This window comes from Urtica dioica, chromosome 5, assembly GCF_054948205.1.
Source record: "Urtica dioica subsp. dioica isolate 48M chromosome 5, U.dioica_male_clone48M_v1_H2, whole genome shotgun sequence".
Lineage (NCBI taxonomy): Eukaryota > Viridiplantae > Streptophyta > Magnoliopsida > Rosales > Urticaceae > Urtica > Urtica dioica.
In genome coordinates, this window is record NC_142760.1 from 43,525,816 (window position 1) to 43,541,209 (window position 15,394).

Consider the following 15,394-nt stretch of genomic DNA (forward strand, 5'->3'; position numbering starts at 1 on the left):
ATCAATTTTCAGCGAAGTCCGAGGTTCAAGATGGTCAATAATCAAAACAGACTTCAAGGTATCAAGTCAAGGGTCTTATTCAGGAAGACTTGAATTGCTATGAACAAGTTATGAATGTGTTTTGACATTTTTTTGGAACAAGTTATGAAACTTCATGTTTTGACATCTTTTTGGAATTGGTGTATGAATGTTATGTTTGAATTGGTGTATGAATGTTATGTTTGAATTGGTGTATTAATGTTATGTTTGAACTTGGTGTATGAATATTAATATGTTTGACAGATTACTTGCAAGTGATAATGTTACAAATGATACTATTATAAAGAACACAAGACTTGCTACAAATGATATTCATTACAAATTATAAGATCTTACAACAATATTCAGAACCAGGGTTTACAAATGATATTCACTTCAATATAACTACAATACATAGAACAATCACACTAATAACCACTATAAGCTTCAAACTTCTTGCTTCACGTCCAACCTGCTCACTTAGCTTCTTCAATTCACCTGCTAATACATCACATCCAATATTGTTGTCTTCTTCTTGAATAATTTCAACTGACTTGTAGTATATTTCAGGGTCTATCCACTGTAAAAACCCACAACCAGGGTTTACGTTTTTCTGCAAAAAAATCAATAAAACAAGAAATAAACTTGCCTTCTAAAACCAAACCTTTGCACAAATAAATTTCAAACCACAGAAAACATAAATCACATCATTTGACTTCTTTAACTCCTCTAAAACCAAACCTTTGCACAAATAAATTTCAAACCAACCAGTATTCTTACTAAAACCAAAAATTATTTCAGCAACTCACCTAAACCCAAACTTCGCCCAAAATCATGTAAAACAAAAATTTAAAACAGAGAAATCAGTCCACGCAAAATCTTGTTATACAGAGAAACCAAAAATTACGTACCTTATACAGAGGGCATCCAAAAAATCTCCTTCCCGGGTTTAATTCTGTCCGCGCAGTCCTCTCATAGCTAACCATTCCACAATTACATATAGGCTTACCTCGATTTTGAGTTCTCGATAGTGCTTCTTCATTTCGGCCGGACAGTCTTCTCTTCGAGGAAATACTAGAGCTACAGCCTTCCATGGTGGTTTTTGCAGAGCTTGAGGTTGAAGAAGATGGGTTCGACCGTTTTTCGTGAGAATTGGGCTGGGGTTCGATCCTTGTTCGTGAGATTTGGGGATAGAATTTTTTCAATCGAAGTTGGGATTGGGAAACCTAATTTTGGTCGTGAGATTTGGGGTTATATATGAGCCCTATTTTTTTCTTCAGTTTATGTCCAAGGGTAATTCTATAATTTACTTCTGAATACTGTCCACGTCATCGATGTTTATGACAGACCTCTGCAAAAATTAACGGAAGGATTACTTCTGATACAAAACATGAGTTCAAGGTAAACAGTTGCCACAAATCAGAATAGCAGGGGCAAATTGTTACCGATGTCATAGTTCAGGGGGCAAAAGTGAAATTTATTTAAAAAAAACGACTGCCTCTGTTATTGATTTTTATAATACTTATCAGAGTAAAAAAAAATGTTATTCTCATTATTGTACTTTTGTAAAATATTCGTTAACATGTATCTCCATCGAGCTATTTTTAGTCGATTCGTCAATATTTTTTTTATCGGCGACAGATATAACATCATGCTCGTACATTCGGTATTTTTATCGGTAATGATATTTTAATCCTTATCAACGTCTACTAATCTCGTCTTCGAGCATTTCGTATCAAATTCAATGATAAAGCAACAAACATCTTCAAATGACCCTCTCAAATCCTAGAATTAATTTTTGAGGGAGTAAAACAATAAAACAGAAAATGAATCCCATTTTCATTTCGACCGTCATTTGAAAATTGATTATAATCTATTTCTCAATATGAATTTGTCAAATGTGGGGTTGAGTCTACTTTTCTTAGTTCCAGAAAGTCTCTAAATATTCATGACAAAATGACAAACTAAATAAAAGAGAAGATAAGGGATAGTTAACTTGAGTCAGCATTGAAATTTAATATTCCACAATTATCCCCATTCCGAGAATTAAATATAATTATAATTATTCTTATCTATATATAAAATAAATAAAAAAAGCTTCATTATGTAGTGTAATATACAGAAAAGTTCTTTCCATCAAAGAAAGAACTCACAATATGGAAACAACAAATGAAACTGAAGCGTCGAAAAATCGAGATTCATATACACTCGACGGAATGACAAAACCGAAGACGTTTCGCATAGATATGATCAATTTTTTTGTTTAAAATTCCGTTTCGTACGTATGTCGTCGGTATCGGCTACGTCCCATCTGCTGCAAGATTTACAAACATTCATTTAGACATCACCGAAATCAACGGATAGTAAAGTTTTTTTGTTTTTGTTTTTGTGAATGGTGATAATTAATAAAGACTAACCGTCGGAAGAAGGGTCGACGTGAACGAAGAAACTAGCGGCGACGATTAAGTAGCAAAGGATTAGCATTAAGCCTTTAAAGTAATTGGAGGTTCCTTCTTGAAGCATGAAAGCCACGACTAAGACCGTTATAAAAAGCGTCGCGGTCTCGAAGAGTTGGAAATTCAAATCCATCGGACGGCCCATAATCCATCCCACTACCACCGCAAATGGAATCTACATCCACAAAAATAAATTAATTAATTTAAAAACAAAAAAGGCTCGTTTCCATGGGCGTACATTGATGATAATTTTTTTATTTATTTTTTGGTCCATTCAAATCAAAATTTTAAGATATTAAATGTTTTTTTTTTATAACCTAAGGCCCGACTAATATCCACGAGTCCCTAGCATTATCGACATGGAGACTACCCCATTCATTTTTTTTTTTATTATTTTCATTTTGCAACAATATTTAAACTTTATTACACCTATATTTATTAACATTCTAAATACTTATTCAATAGTTTAATGTTTGGCCCTCTTTTTATCTTTTGTTTTTAACTTTTGCCAGATATATTTTTTTTTGGAAGAATATGATCGATGTGCATACCCCGAACATAGCGATCTGTGTCGACGATCCTATCGCCACTCCCAAAGATATATCCTGCATATCGAATTCAAGATTTGATCACGAAAAAAAAGTAGGAATATAGATCTAAAGGTTGATTCAAGAAAAAAAAAGAACTCACAAGCTTGTCCTTCATGGCAAACATGATCGCACTTGCGTGCTCTGCCGCGTTCCCAACGATCGGGAGCAATATTACACTTATGAACGATATCGGGATATTCATTTGAACCGACGCTCCCTAGAATGAATTCGCAAACGGAGATAATCAGTCGAGCATTCAAACACAATACACTCGAGCCTCTTTTTTTTTTTTTTTTTTTTTCTAAACACAAATAAAATACCTCTATTGTGTTGACTAAATATTCAGAGAGGATCGAGATCCAAGCTGTCATAATCGAGAGCCAAATTATCGATTCCCATTTAGAGATCTCGGGAGTTTCGTCTCCCTCTTCCGCGTTGGTCTCTCCGTTTTGACTCCCTTCCTGCGTTCACACCCACTTTTTTTCTTTTATGGGAAACCAAGTGAAGAGATAAATATATATATATATATATATATATATATATATATATATATATATATATATATATATATATTAGGGTCCATTAGATATATAGCCAACTTAAACGTTTGCTTTTGCAAAATAGCCAACGTTTCGTAAAATCTTAGATAAATAGCCACTGTATTTTATTTACACTTATTTGCAAGCGTATGTTTACAAAAATACTCATAAATACAAAAAAAAAATGAACTTATTTATGGGTATTTTTGTAAAAATACACTTGTAAATAAAATGCAGTGGCTATTTATCTAAAATTTACGAAACGTTGACTATTTTGCTAAACCCAAACGTTTAAGTTGGCTACTTTGCTAATTTTTTGTGTGTATATATATATATATATATAAGTATCAATAAAAAGACGGACCTCGTCGAGTTGTACGTACTGAGTCGTGTTGCTCTTGAGCTGGAAGAAGAGATACGCAGCGTATGCGACGAGCATTATGCAAGAGCTGAATCTCGAGAGCGCCAGCTCAGATTTCCCGAAATGGAGCTCGGTGTGAGTGTAGTGCAATACGGCCGGGAATAGTAACCCCATCACTGCCATCAATAAAAGTCCCGAGTTCACCACCGCGTTCGCCTATACATTACAACAAATACCATATTCGGCCGTATTTAGATTTTTTTTTTTTTTTTTTATAAATTATAACAGTTGGGAGACCCTTCTAGACAGAGACAAAGGATTTAAAATTTTGTAAAGATTTTCATACTAGCCCCCTCCTGAGAATTTTCTTTCAAATAAGCCCCACTAAAAAAAATTCAATAAAATTTCATATTAGCTCCCCATTGAGAAATTTCTTTCAAATAAGCCCCCCTAAAAAAATTATGTAAAGATTTTCATATTAGCACCTTGTATATGTCTAAGGTGCTAATATGAAAATTCTAGAAAAAAAATAATATATAAACAATTAGAAATTTATGATGCTAGATATTCATGTATACGTCTACCTTGTTAAACAATTGCTCTTTCCCGTAGAAAACGAGGCCGCCGCTGAAGAATGCGCAGCCGAGCACGAGCAACATGTTTGACAGAATCGAACCCAACAACGACTGTTGAACGACTCGCAACATTCCGCTCTTCAGAGCGTATATCGATATAATCAACTCAGTCGCGTTCCCGAAAGTCGCGTTCAAAAGACCCCCCACTAAAAAAATAAAAGATAAAATACATATAAGCATTTAGAAACAAATATGCGACGACGAGGTTTTACGAATGAACGGAAAATACTATACCAGTTGCTCCGGTGTAGAACGCCAATTGCCTGAGAGAACAGAATCCCAAGTCAACGGACTATTTTACCAATGATTATTCGACGAAATTTCGACAACGAATACTTACTCCGTGGCATACCCTAAACGCTCGGCCAAAGGCGTTATTCCGAGCAAGCTGAGAAAGAAAACCCAGCCCTGCAATCCTTGACACGATAAGGCTAAGCACAAATCACATACGAGAAAAAATGCTAAGCAGAGAGAGAGAGAGAGAGATAACTAACTCACACCATGGCCGGTCAACTTATACACGAGAATCGCTAGAGGCCCGAAAGGCATAAGTAAGTTGAGCTTATTCGAGAAAACTACAATCTTTACGCTTCTATATACAGCGCTCCCCAACATCTTTTTCTTCTTCTCAATATGTTGAACCGGTGGTTCGGTTACTCGCTCCGAGTGGCTCTTCTGAGCCACATTCTCTGAGCTATTATTATAAAGACTCTCGTTGTCGAACTCGCTCGCTGATCCATTTTCCATCGCACCCATCTACACAAAAAATTCAAGAGCCCGCCACTTACCTAATCAGTTCAAATGTTTTCAAACGAATCGAAAAAGAATTCTTCTAAAATATATGAAGCCAAAACTTACTTCAACTTGAGATTGGATTCCCACAAAAGGCTTATAATCCATATTTTTTTAGCGAACCCTAAGCGAATCTAGTTTCTGATGCCGCGAAAAGGGCATCACTGCGGATCTTAATAACACAATCTGATACAATAACAAAACTGATAGTTAATTACCTAAGACTAGCACAGACAGTACATACTTTAAATCTCTGAAGCATAGTAAGAACTAAACGGCATTGAAAATCAGAAAGTCTATTCATCCAAAACCTAGGACTACAAAAACAACCAAAGTGTGCCTGTAAAAAAAATGATCCAGCAGTACTGTAGAAATCCCCAGATCCGAACTGAATTGAGCACAAAGTTCGAAGCTTTAGTGTCCTCTTCGCGAATAAACTCAACAACAAAGTAAACAAAATGCACATTTCAACTAATTATAAACAGCCAACACAACTACCAAACCTAAAATTCAATTCGATGAAGATGGGTGTTTTCGATCTGCTTAAAGACCAAAGCTTTAGATTCGAAGATGGTCAAACACAGTAACAAAAATAAAAAATAATGATAAAGATCGAAAAATCAATACATAGATAAAAGAGGGTAGTCAGAGAAAGAAGAGAAAGAAACAATACTCAGATTGACTGAGGAGAAAGAGTGATTAAAATTTTCCTTCGTCCCTGAAAATTCGAAGATAGTATTACTTCACTCTCTGTTCTCCGTTGATATTGCATCTAGTTTTTTTTTTTTTTTTTTCCTTCGACAGATTGGAGAAACAAGAATGTCCAAAGACAGTTTTTTTTTTTGTTTTTTTTTTTTTATTTTCCTCTTTATTTTATTACAATAAAAAAGAAAAACCGACTTAGACGCGCATTTATTTATTTTTTGCGTATCTTATTTTTGTTATAGTCCGTTGATATTTCCTAGATGGTTTCATATTTTTCTCATTTATCTCTCACTTTCATTTACAAGTATATTGTATTGGGTCATTTTCTTATTTATTGTAATTGATAATTTTTCAACTTCCACGAAATTGGGTGTTTCATTTCTGCGATATTATCTATTCTCTCTTTTTATATATATATATATATATATAATATAATAATAAACTTTGACTATTCATGAAGACTGTATTCATGGACACTTTTATTACTTTTGAAAATAATGTAAAGCGTGTTTTCTTTTCTAAACAGCATACTTATGTGAAACCAAAGACAAAGCATTTTCTTTTAATTTCAATGTTCCGTGTATATAGCCATTTTGTCCTTTTTACTAAACTCAAAATATTTATAGGAATTTCGAGCAAAAAAAAATAATTATTATTTACAGATATTAAGCTCCTACAAAATAGGGACAAATAATTATGACTAATTTGGTCATGTATATTAGGAAGTGCTGAGAAAATATAGGAGTGACTTGAGTAGGATTAGGAAGAAAGAAGTAATGGCAATTAGGTTTCATTGCGTTCCTATAAAATGGTTATTGGATATCAATTAGATGCATTGTCATTGTCTATATACCTTTCAACAAGGGAAGGAAGGCTCCTCGAAATTATGGCATATAAATGTGTGTACGGAAAAAAAGTATGTAACAGCAAAAGACGAAAATAATCATAGAAATAATAATAATAAGATTATCATAATAATAATTATTATTATTCGAGATCTGCCTTCCGTTCAAGAGTCAAAATTCAAATCAAGTTTTTTCTAGTAGCCTATATTAATGTTAAGTCGTTTTTTGGATTTAATAATCAAACACACGTGGTGTGCGTGTAATAGTCACGTGTCTAGTATTTGATAGACCCAAAATCGCTTTTCTAAACCTCGAGGGGCTCGAGAAAAATCAGGGTAAAAACCCGGATGTCTGAGAGTCCGGGATAGTCTAAATGGGTTTGAATCAACTCCTTTTGAAGCCGAGAAAAAAAAGAGCACTTAGGGTCGAAACCAAAAATGTCCCTCAATCCGCAATTCTAATGAGAGATTATGAGAGTGATAGTGGTGGTCCCTTCTCTCGACTCCACGCCGGGAGTGAGTTCGTTCTTCTCTCGACTCCGCGCCGGGAGTAAGTTCATCGCCGTGGTTTCCTAAGATAATAGAAAATGTGAAGTGTGTGATTGTATATTTATCTTATTAAGTGAAGAATTTGAGAATTGATTTCTCATGCTCTTGGACATTTTCGTATAGGGAATATCCCATCATCGAAGAATATCGAGTAGGATTTGGTCCCGAAAAAAAACAAAGGTCATAACGTCAAAAGTTCCTCGTGAAATCTACCCTGGTTTGATTTATGAGAGGACAAGAAGATAAGATAGAACTGGTTTGATTTTAACAAAAAAAGAGTACCAAAAATTCTGAAAAAAAAAAAACGGATTAGTCTGAATGCATTATTTTTTTTTTCTTTCAAACAATAAATTTATTTTTGACAAAAGGTCTTTTTCCATATGAATGACATGGATGACAAAAGCACTTTTTAACTCTTCCATATACTAGGGCCTTTATTTTTTTTTATTTTTTTTTAATCAATGAATCAAGGGTTGAAATGTCGGGATATTGCGTTGTTTTTGCGGAAAAGGTCTCTTTACTTGTATGACTTAGATGTCTTGTGTTTATGGAAAAAGTGATTCGATTATGAACTTAAACATTTTGGAGCTAGTACAAAAATAGTTATAATCATTCACATCGCATAAAAGTAAATTCTTTTTCCTTTCCTTGGAGACCGATAAATTAGATCTAGCCGTAAGAAGAATGCTTGACTGATAAATAAAATAACTCACTTCTTGACCTTCGACCTTCTCAATCAGTACGAACTCCCAATTTAACCATTCAACAATGGGTGATTAACTGAGATTATCGTACATGGTGAATAACCAAATTTGAATTGGGAGGTTTGAAAACAGGTATAATCGATTTTATTACGGGGCAGTTCACGGTGCACATATCGATCTATTAGCTTAAACACGAAATCATCCTTGCTCTCCAACTTCAAGTTTAACTAACACACACTAGTCTTTATAAGTTCCTCTTAACAATTTTTGCATTTAATACAACTACAACAAGTACAAACTTCCAGTGGTCCAAGAAGATTATAAACATTAATTAAAATATCATATACATAACCAGCATATATTGCATTTTTTAAATTTAGTTTATGGTCATTCATTATTTAGTAGCTGTATTAATACAGTTACAGTCTAATCATTATTATTCTTATTATTCTTGAGTCTTCTTTAGAGCTCAACGGTTATGTTCCAAAGGTACAACTCTTCCTCGGGAACGCTAAGAACAACGGTCACAAGCCCCGAACTTTGCTCGTACACGAACTCGGCTTCGTTGGAGTCAACGGTGACTCTCTTTGGGCGGTGCGATGAGTAAGCACCAAAAGAACCGCAGCCACGGAGCTTGAGTCGAACGGTCTCGCTTTCGGTATCAAAACCCTTCACGGCTCCTCCGGAGTTGAACATTTTAAGCAGACCGATCGGAGCGAACCTAGTTCCGTTCTTCAGTGACTTTACGGGGACCACGGTGAACACTTCGTAGTCTCGGGATTTCAGAATTACCGGCAAAGAATCGTCCTTCGGGAGATACAAAACTTTTCCTGAATTTTATAACAATATTGTCACATTATTGTGTCAAAGATCCCAAATCACTTCAGTATAAGATCATGAGTACTTATTAGGTTTATTGCTAATTAATTTTTCAGATGGGACCCATGATTCTTAATATGTATATATATATTTTTTTTGGGTGTTTAGCCCCTCTAATGCATTATTATACATTTTAAAATCAATAAATGTTCTATTATTGTTTTTTATTTTATTTTAGTAGCTTAATCATTTTATTTTATCTATAAAATTAAAAATGTATCACTCGTGTTTTTTTTTTTTTTTTTTTTTTTTACTTTATTTAAATTATTATTAAAAAAAACCTTACATAAACTCTTTTAGATTTACTTTTATTTTGTTTACCATAAAGTTTGTATTTTGGACAGTTTTAAATTTGGTTTCTAGCTCCACCTCTAATGTGGCCATTATGAGAATATAATGGCTAGTGTAATGAAAAGAAAGAGAATAAAAGCAAAAAGATACCGGCGAGATGGGAAAATACGATGGAATCGCCATTCCAATTATCTCCGGCGATCTTGTGGAGAGAATCGACGTCTTTGGCTCTGATAACGCTGGTGACTTCGCCGGGATTTTCGTCGTGAATTAAGTTCGTCTTAGCGACCTTGCACCATCCGGCGCCTTGGCAGTTGAAAGCCCCGACCACTCCGCAAAAATCGTTCAAATTCCAAATCTTTAGAAGACTGCACAAAAACAAAAAAGAAAAAAATCAAAACATTTCATGGAAGAAGAAGAAAAAAAAAAAGAGATGTTACTTTTTCCGCAAGTTACCTCTTTCGATCTCTGGCGGGATCAGAGAACAAGCAGTCTCGCGTGGGTCTCCCTGGAAGTTTGGCTCTCAAGATTGAGCCATCAGGAAGAACAAGCTTCCTAAGAAGCTCAAAGTCATGCTGGCCCGGCTTGTCACTGCACAAACAATGAAAATAAATAAATTTATGTAATTATTTATTGGGTCCTGTGTGGCTATCTAGTTATATGAAACGTTAAAAATTTTGAAATAGCCAACGTTTCGTTAATTTTTTTTGTAAATATCCACGTAAATCTATTTACGCTATCAAAATAATAAAAAACGCAGAGTAAATTTCTACGAAATATTTACAAAAGTTTTTTGGCTATCTACGAAAAAATTTACAAAACGTTGGCTGAAACGCAAACGTTTATGTTTATATGGCTTATATCGCTAAATTTTTGTTATTTTTTTAAGGGGGTGTGTATTTATGTACCTAACATAAATTGGGCAGCCACCAATGGCGCGAGCTGCGCCGTGATACTCCGCCATTGGATGGAGGCTCTGAAATGCGAGCAAAAGAATTAGCAACAAAATCATAAAAATAAATAAATAAATAAATAATTGAAGAGAAGAAAGAACTGACTTGAAACATGTCCCAATCAGGCTGCATAAATTCGCCGAGAAAGAGAGTGTTGTAAGCGACGGAGGCGATGTGGATCGTATGCGAAGCAGGGTCTCTCGGCCAGAAATCGTCCGATGCCCTTATAACACCCGATCTCTTTGTGCTATAAAACCCACCCAAACAAAAAAAAAAAAGGAAAAATGTCAAATAACTGATATGAACATGAACTATAAACCTGGGCAATTGGAACGGAAAGTTCCATTATTTTTAGAACGTTAGAAATTAAGAAAGATATTCGATATAGAGAGAGAGAGAGAGAGAGAGAGAGAGAGAGAGATCGAATGAGAGAATTATTCTACTTATTGTATTTTATGAGAGGTGAGAGCCTCGATTTATACAAGAAGTAAGTGAATAACAAGTTATATCTTTACATGATAACAAAAAAAAAAATTGTCAATCCATGAAAAATACAAAATACATGAAAAATAAAGATATGCAACAATGAGATAATGCAACTTTTAAGATGATATTGCACTAAGATGATATCTTGGAACTCATGAACTTCTCATTTTCTACCTGAACAGTATTGGAACAGAATTTCCATTGCAAAAAAAAAAAAAAATGTTCCGATAATTTTTTTTTAATCGGAACTCTCCTAAAAGGAACTACTTCTCTCTATCACTCAATACTTTTATGTATTCTCATTGTATCTATTTATATAATGAGATATTACTAAATAAACTATAGCAACCCCTTAACTAATACCAATTATGAAAATTACCCACCCTCTAAAATCTTATCAATAACATGACATGATCTACACTGAAAGAGATTTTTATGGTGTACCTGTACAAGCCGTCCGTGTTGTGACTCATACACGAGATGATTCCATTGTCGGGGAAGTTTCTTGCGACCGAAGCTTCGAGCGCTTGGTGGTACTTCCTCGCGAGCTTGACCCTCCCGCCGTGGCCCGCCCCGAGAGTCTCGAGGATGTTTTGGGCGTCGACTTTGACTCCATCGACGCCGGCCGAGGCGAGGTACGAGTGAAGCTCGTTGTAGAACCCGAACGCTCTCTCCGGGTTCACGAGGCCGAGCCCGTTCTTGGAGATCGTCGCCAACGCGTCGCAAGCCTCGTTGGACTCGACCCCCGGCGACGAAATCGGATACGACATCTTCGGATCGTAGCGTTCCGTTTCGGCCGAGCCGGGCTTAACGCCGCCCCAATACCCCGTTATGGCGTGCCACACGTAGACGTACCTGAAAAAATATAGGCAATTTGTGACCATCTATCGCGAGCTTTTTTTCGTGTTTTTTTTTGGTAAATTCCTAGTTAGTAAAGTGCATTGCATCTCATAATTAGCGCGACACTATTCATTACTCCATGTACATTTTGGTCAAATTGCACAATTAGCAATAAATGGTTTGGTATTGCCTAAAAAAAAAATTATTTATTAAATTTTTATATGTTAATTAATTTATATGCTTAATTTTTTTTTTACACCAATTAACTATTTTGAATAAGTTAAAAGGTATCAATATATTAAAAGCATTATAAAAAAGAAAAAGTATGAGTGATGGAATTGAAAAATAAAATAGATATAATGATCATAAATGAGAGATAAAAAAAAATAATGTATACCATAATACTCTACTTGAAGTTAAAAATAAAGTTCGGTTGAAGATGAGAATCTACTTGATTTGATGTTTACTTTATAATAGTGTAAACAAAATAGGTTTTTATTTGGAGATGCTCTAAGTGAAATAGTGTTTGTGACTAATTGGGAACTCTTCGTGAGGACCAAAATTTTAGTTGTACACTTTTTTCGATTTTGGGACGCATGATTATCTCTTAGAGATATCAAAGTATATATAAAGAAAAATATATTTACTTAAGCGCATGTTTGTCTCTGATATCGGACACAACGTGACGAAGACCCAAAGCCGGATCCTCGACTCGAACGCCTTCTTTTCCGTCTTTCTGAAACTTGTGATTTTCTTTGATGTTTGTTAGCCTATTTGCAAAGCTACACAATGCAAAAAACACGAAGAAGAAGAGAAAAAAAAAGTTAGTATTGTATGGTCTCTTTATAAAAAAAAATAAGAATTTGAAACACATAAAGATTGTAAATTACTTAGCACAATTGTCAGCCTTGTGCTCGGTACCGGAGGAATCCATTTCCACCGACTGCCATCCATCGTCGATGATCACAAATTTCGGAGGAGTCCCGCCACATTTGAGGCTGAAAATATTTATGTTTAAAAAAAAATTAAAAATAAAATTGAAATCATTATGAGCATTCTCTAATGAAGAAAGGCTCAATCAAAATGTCACCTTTCCAATCCTTGGTTCAATCCTTGTGAATTGACATTGGTGTAAAAAGCGTCCCATGTACACCAACCAAACCAGTTCAACATGTCTGGCATCTGAATCAGATAAAAAGAAGTTCATATATATCAAAGTAAATAACATTGCAACTCAAGGTTTCATTCTAAGTTCCCAATGAAGTCTCTTGTAATTAATTAGTAATTAATTACCTTCTTCCTCTCACGGTGACAGAACGTCTGTAAATGTTTCTCCACGGTCCTGCGTTGCGTATACATAACGAATATCAACCAATTATCTAAAAGAATTAAGGCTCTCGGTCGATCGATACACAGGGGTGGAGCTAGAAAGTAAAATTTAAGGGTGGCCAAGTATCGAAAAATAAAGTTTTAGGAGAGAAAATTCTCATATAAAATATAGGAGACAAAAAATAAAGTTCAAAAAAAATATTTGTATGCTAATATTAAAGTTATTTAAATCGATCAATTGTGATTTTATAAGATAAAGAAAGGAGTCCACACATAGAAAAAAAAAACACATATAGTAAGTGAAGCCAAGTATTTATTTTCGGAAAATTGACAGTAATAATATCATTTGTTTGTCACTTACCAAAAAGCAATCAAAATTCAAATATTGACATAACTAATACCAAATCAATCACGAACTGCAATCATTTCTGTGTCACAAAATCAATCCAGTTCGTGACTGATTTAGTATTAGATGTGTCAATATTTGTATTTTGGTTGATTTTTAGTAAGTGACAAACAATTTGTATTGTTGTTGACAATTTCTCTTTATTTTCCTATTTAAAAAAAAAAAACTCATTAAATAACTCACTTAACGGCGTTGGTTACAACGTCGAAAGGGTCCGAGCCGGCTCCAACAAACACCAAATGACTTCCTTCGAATTCCTCAACCGCAGGGTCTCCTAAAAGTCATGACATGCGATTCAACGAAGTCAATTTGAGGTCGTGGATTCTAGTCATAATAATTGGTACAAAAAGTACTAAAAAAATACCCAAAAAAAAGGTAAATAGCCAACTAAAACATTTGGAATTGCTATATAGTCAACGTTTTGTAAATTTTAGGTAAATAGTTATAAAGATGACAGTGACCTAATAAATGGAAGTGACTATTTACCTAAGATTTACGTCTGTAAATATATGAAAATGACTATTTACCTGAGATTTACGAAACGTTGACTATTTATCAATGTCAAAATGTAAATGTGTCTATTTACTTAATGGACAAAAAAAAAAGTATACCACTTTCCAAGCAGATTTCGAGCTCGTCGAGCTCGTTTCCTTGGAGGACGGCCCTGAAGTCGCCCTCGAGGATGGGCAAGAAGACTGTGTACAACACAGACTCTGAAGAAGAAGAAGAAGAAGATTCGACGATCAGAAACTGGGTTTCGAATGGAATCTCTTGGCCGGAATTTCCCATTCGATGAGTCATCCACCACATCTTGAACCGGAACACACACATGAACCTCAATCCCCTGCAACCACAATCGTAATTAGTTTGTCAAGTACTGATTTTATCTGAGCTGGCATTACTTGATTGGATGCTAGTTGCCAGCTCAACTTTTTCTGGTTTTTTTTTTTTTTTTTTACATATTTATTTTGATGGTCTTTGGTTGATTAATTACTATACTAAATTTAGTACTCATTGGCTCTTAAAATTATCTTAAGTTTAGTGTTAATTCTTTATTTTTATTTTTTTTTCTTACTTTTATTCTACCCCTTATAAATTTAATCTTGTCATTCGGCTACCGCTAAATTCGACTTAGCTTCGCCTCTGCTCATAATTAGTTCATTTTGATCGTGTTAATGAGAGATAATCAGTTTCAATTGTTACAAGGAAAATAATAAGACAGCAAAAAGTGCACATTAGTTAATTACCGAAGCTTGCCGAGGGGGAACACGTGGCGGCTTCCGATTCGGTCGGAGACGACGCCGAGGAAAGCTCCGTCGGACACGGCGTCTCCGGCGGCCGGAGCGACGGTGACATTGCTGTGAACATCCACAAGAACAGTGTTTCCGAACACACTCAGTTTCCCGTCACTAACCGAAATCCCACTGCCAACTGTCATTTTGTTATATCTATATGTGTGTGTGTATATATATATATAGCTCTGGTTGGTGAGGCTGAGGAAAGAATGTATTTATAATAAACCCGTGATCATCTCTAGTTAAATAATGCAAATGCCAGTGGAATGTATTTACTATTTACTAGACTTTAAAATTAGGTGTTTCATTAATCGATGAAAAAAGTTTGTATTCATTGCCAGCGGTATATGTAATGTCCGTTCAGTGAGTCAATCATTTGATGTGCCGTGTCGTGTGTTCTATCACATCCGCACCGTATACGCGCCGTAACTGCCACGTGGCGTTTACTCATTGGTTGCGTTTTATGTGAATCGTATTCCGAGAGAATACGCGAGTTGGAGCCACGTCACGCGATTAGAATTAGATGCCAGTCCATTCGTTTTTTTTAGCTTAAACAATTATCAATCAGCTTTTCTGTTAAAAAAAAAAGAAATAATAATAAATTGCATCGAAGGCATTGATTCATAGCGTATATGGATATCTACGTGTAGCGTCATGAATTTAGCGACACGCTAAATTAAAAGACATTATTTGGTTTCATTTTTAACATATAAATCGTGCCA

General features: G+C 34.9%; 2 protein-coding genes across 4 annotated transcripts; both read right to left on the bottom strand.

The window, feature by feature from the left end:
- Positions 1–2,006: 2,006 nt before the first annotated feature.
- Positions 2,007–6,300, bottom strand: CAX5 (cation exchanger 5). 3 transcript variants are annotated; one of them, XM_089614863.1, is made up of 12 exons: positions 6,065–6,291; positions 5,458–5,577; positions 5,098–5,355; positions 4,940–5,007; positions 4,834–4,862; positions 4,549–4,745; positions 3,968–4,180; positions 3,385–3,525; positions 3,165–3,281; positions 3,026–3,079; positions 2,436–2,649; positions 2,007–2,329 (listed from the first exon to the last, which is right to left on the bottom strand). In XM_089614863.1, exons 2-12 carry the CDS (start codon positions 5,497–5,499, stop codon positions 2,319–2,321), a joined length of 1,344 nt encoding a protein of 447 aa, XP_089470989.1. In that variant the 5' UTR covers positions 5,500–5,577; positions 6,065–6,291; the 3' UTR covers positions 2,007–2,318. The 3 variants fall into 3 exon arrangements, with proteins under 3 accessions (XP_089470989.1, XP_089470988.1, XP_089470990.1); XM_089614862.1 differs by having other exon boundaries at positions 2,007–2,332; positions 6,065–6,290; XM_089614864.1 differs by lacking the exon at positions 5,458–5,577 and having other exon boundaries at positions 2,007–2,332; positions 6,065–6,300.
- Positions 6,301–8,444: 2,144 nt separating this feature from the next.
- On the bottom strand, positions 8,445–14,950 carry LOC149398839 (seed imbibition 1). The gene is made up of 13 exons (XM_089614830.1): positions 14,625–14,950; positions 13,989–14,221; positions 13,561–13,651; positions 12,936–12,984; positions 12,733–12,824; positions 12,533–12,640; positions 12,290–12,424; positions 11,247–11,657; positions 10,422–10,563; positions 10,272–10,339; positions 9,820–9,954; positions 9,514–9,731; positions 8,445–9,023 (listed from the first exon to the last, which is right to left on the bottom strand). The coding sequence occupies exons 1-13, from the start codon at positions 14,813–14,815 to the stop codon at positions 8,656–8,658; spliced, it is 2,241 nt and encodes a 746-aa protein (XP_089470956.1). The 5' UTR covers positions 14,816–14,950; the 3' UTR covers positions 8,445–8,655.
- Between the last annotated feature and the right edge of the window lie 444 nt (positions 14,951–15,394).

What these genes read in the sequence shown, in the direction of transcription:
- CAX5 (XM_089614862.1), bottom strand. Translation starts at nt 5,499, where the DNA reads ATGGATTATAAGCCTTTTGTGGGAATCCAATCTCAAGTTGAA. An exon ending in GTTCTACACCGGAGCAACTG is followed by an intron (nt 4,746 to 4,833) that starts GTATAGTATTTT and finishes TTATTTTTTTAG; the next exon opens with TGGGGGGTCTTTTGAACGCG. An exon ending in ATTTAGTCAACACAATAGAG is followed by an intron (nt 3,282 to 3,384) that starts GTATTTTATTTG and finishes AATTCATTCTAG; the next exon opens with GGAGCGTCGGTTCAAATGAA.
- LOC149398839 (XM_089614830.1), bottom strand. Translation starts at nt 14,815, where the DNA reads ATGACAGTTGGCAGTGGGATTTCGGTTAGTGACGGGAAACTGAGTGTG. An exon ending in TTCCCCCTCGGCAAGCTTCG is followed by an intron (nt 14,222 to 14,624) that starts GTAATTAACTAA and finishes TTGTGGTTGCAG; the next exon opens with GGGATTGAGGTTCATGTGTG. An exon ending in AGAGACAAACATGCGCTTAA is followed by an intron (nt 11,658 to 12,289) that starts GTAAATATATTT and finishes ATATTTTTTCAG; the next exon opens with GTACGTCTACGTGTGGCACG.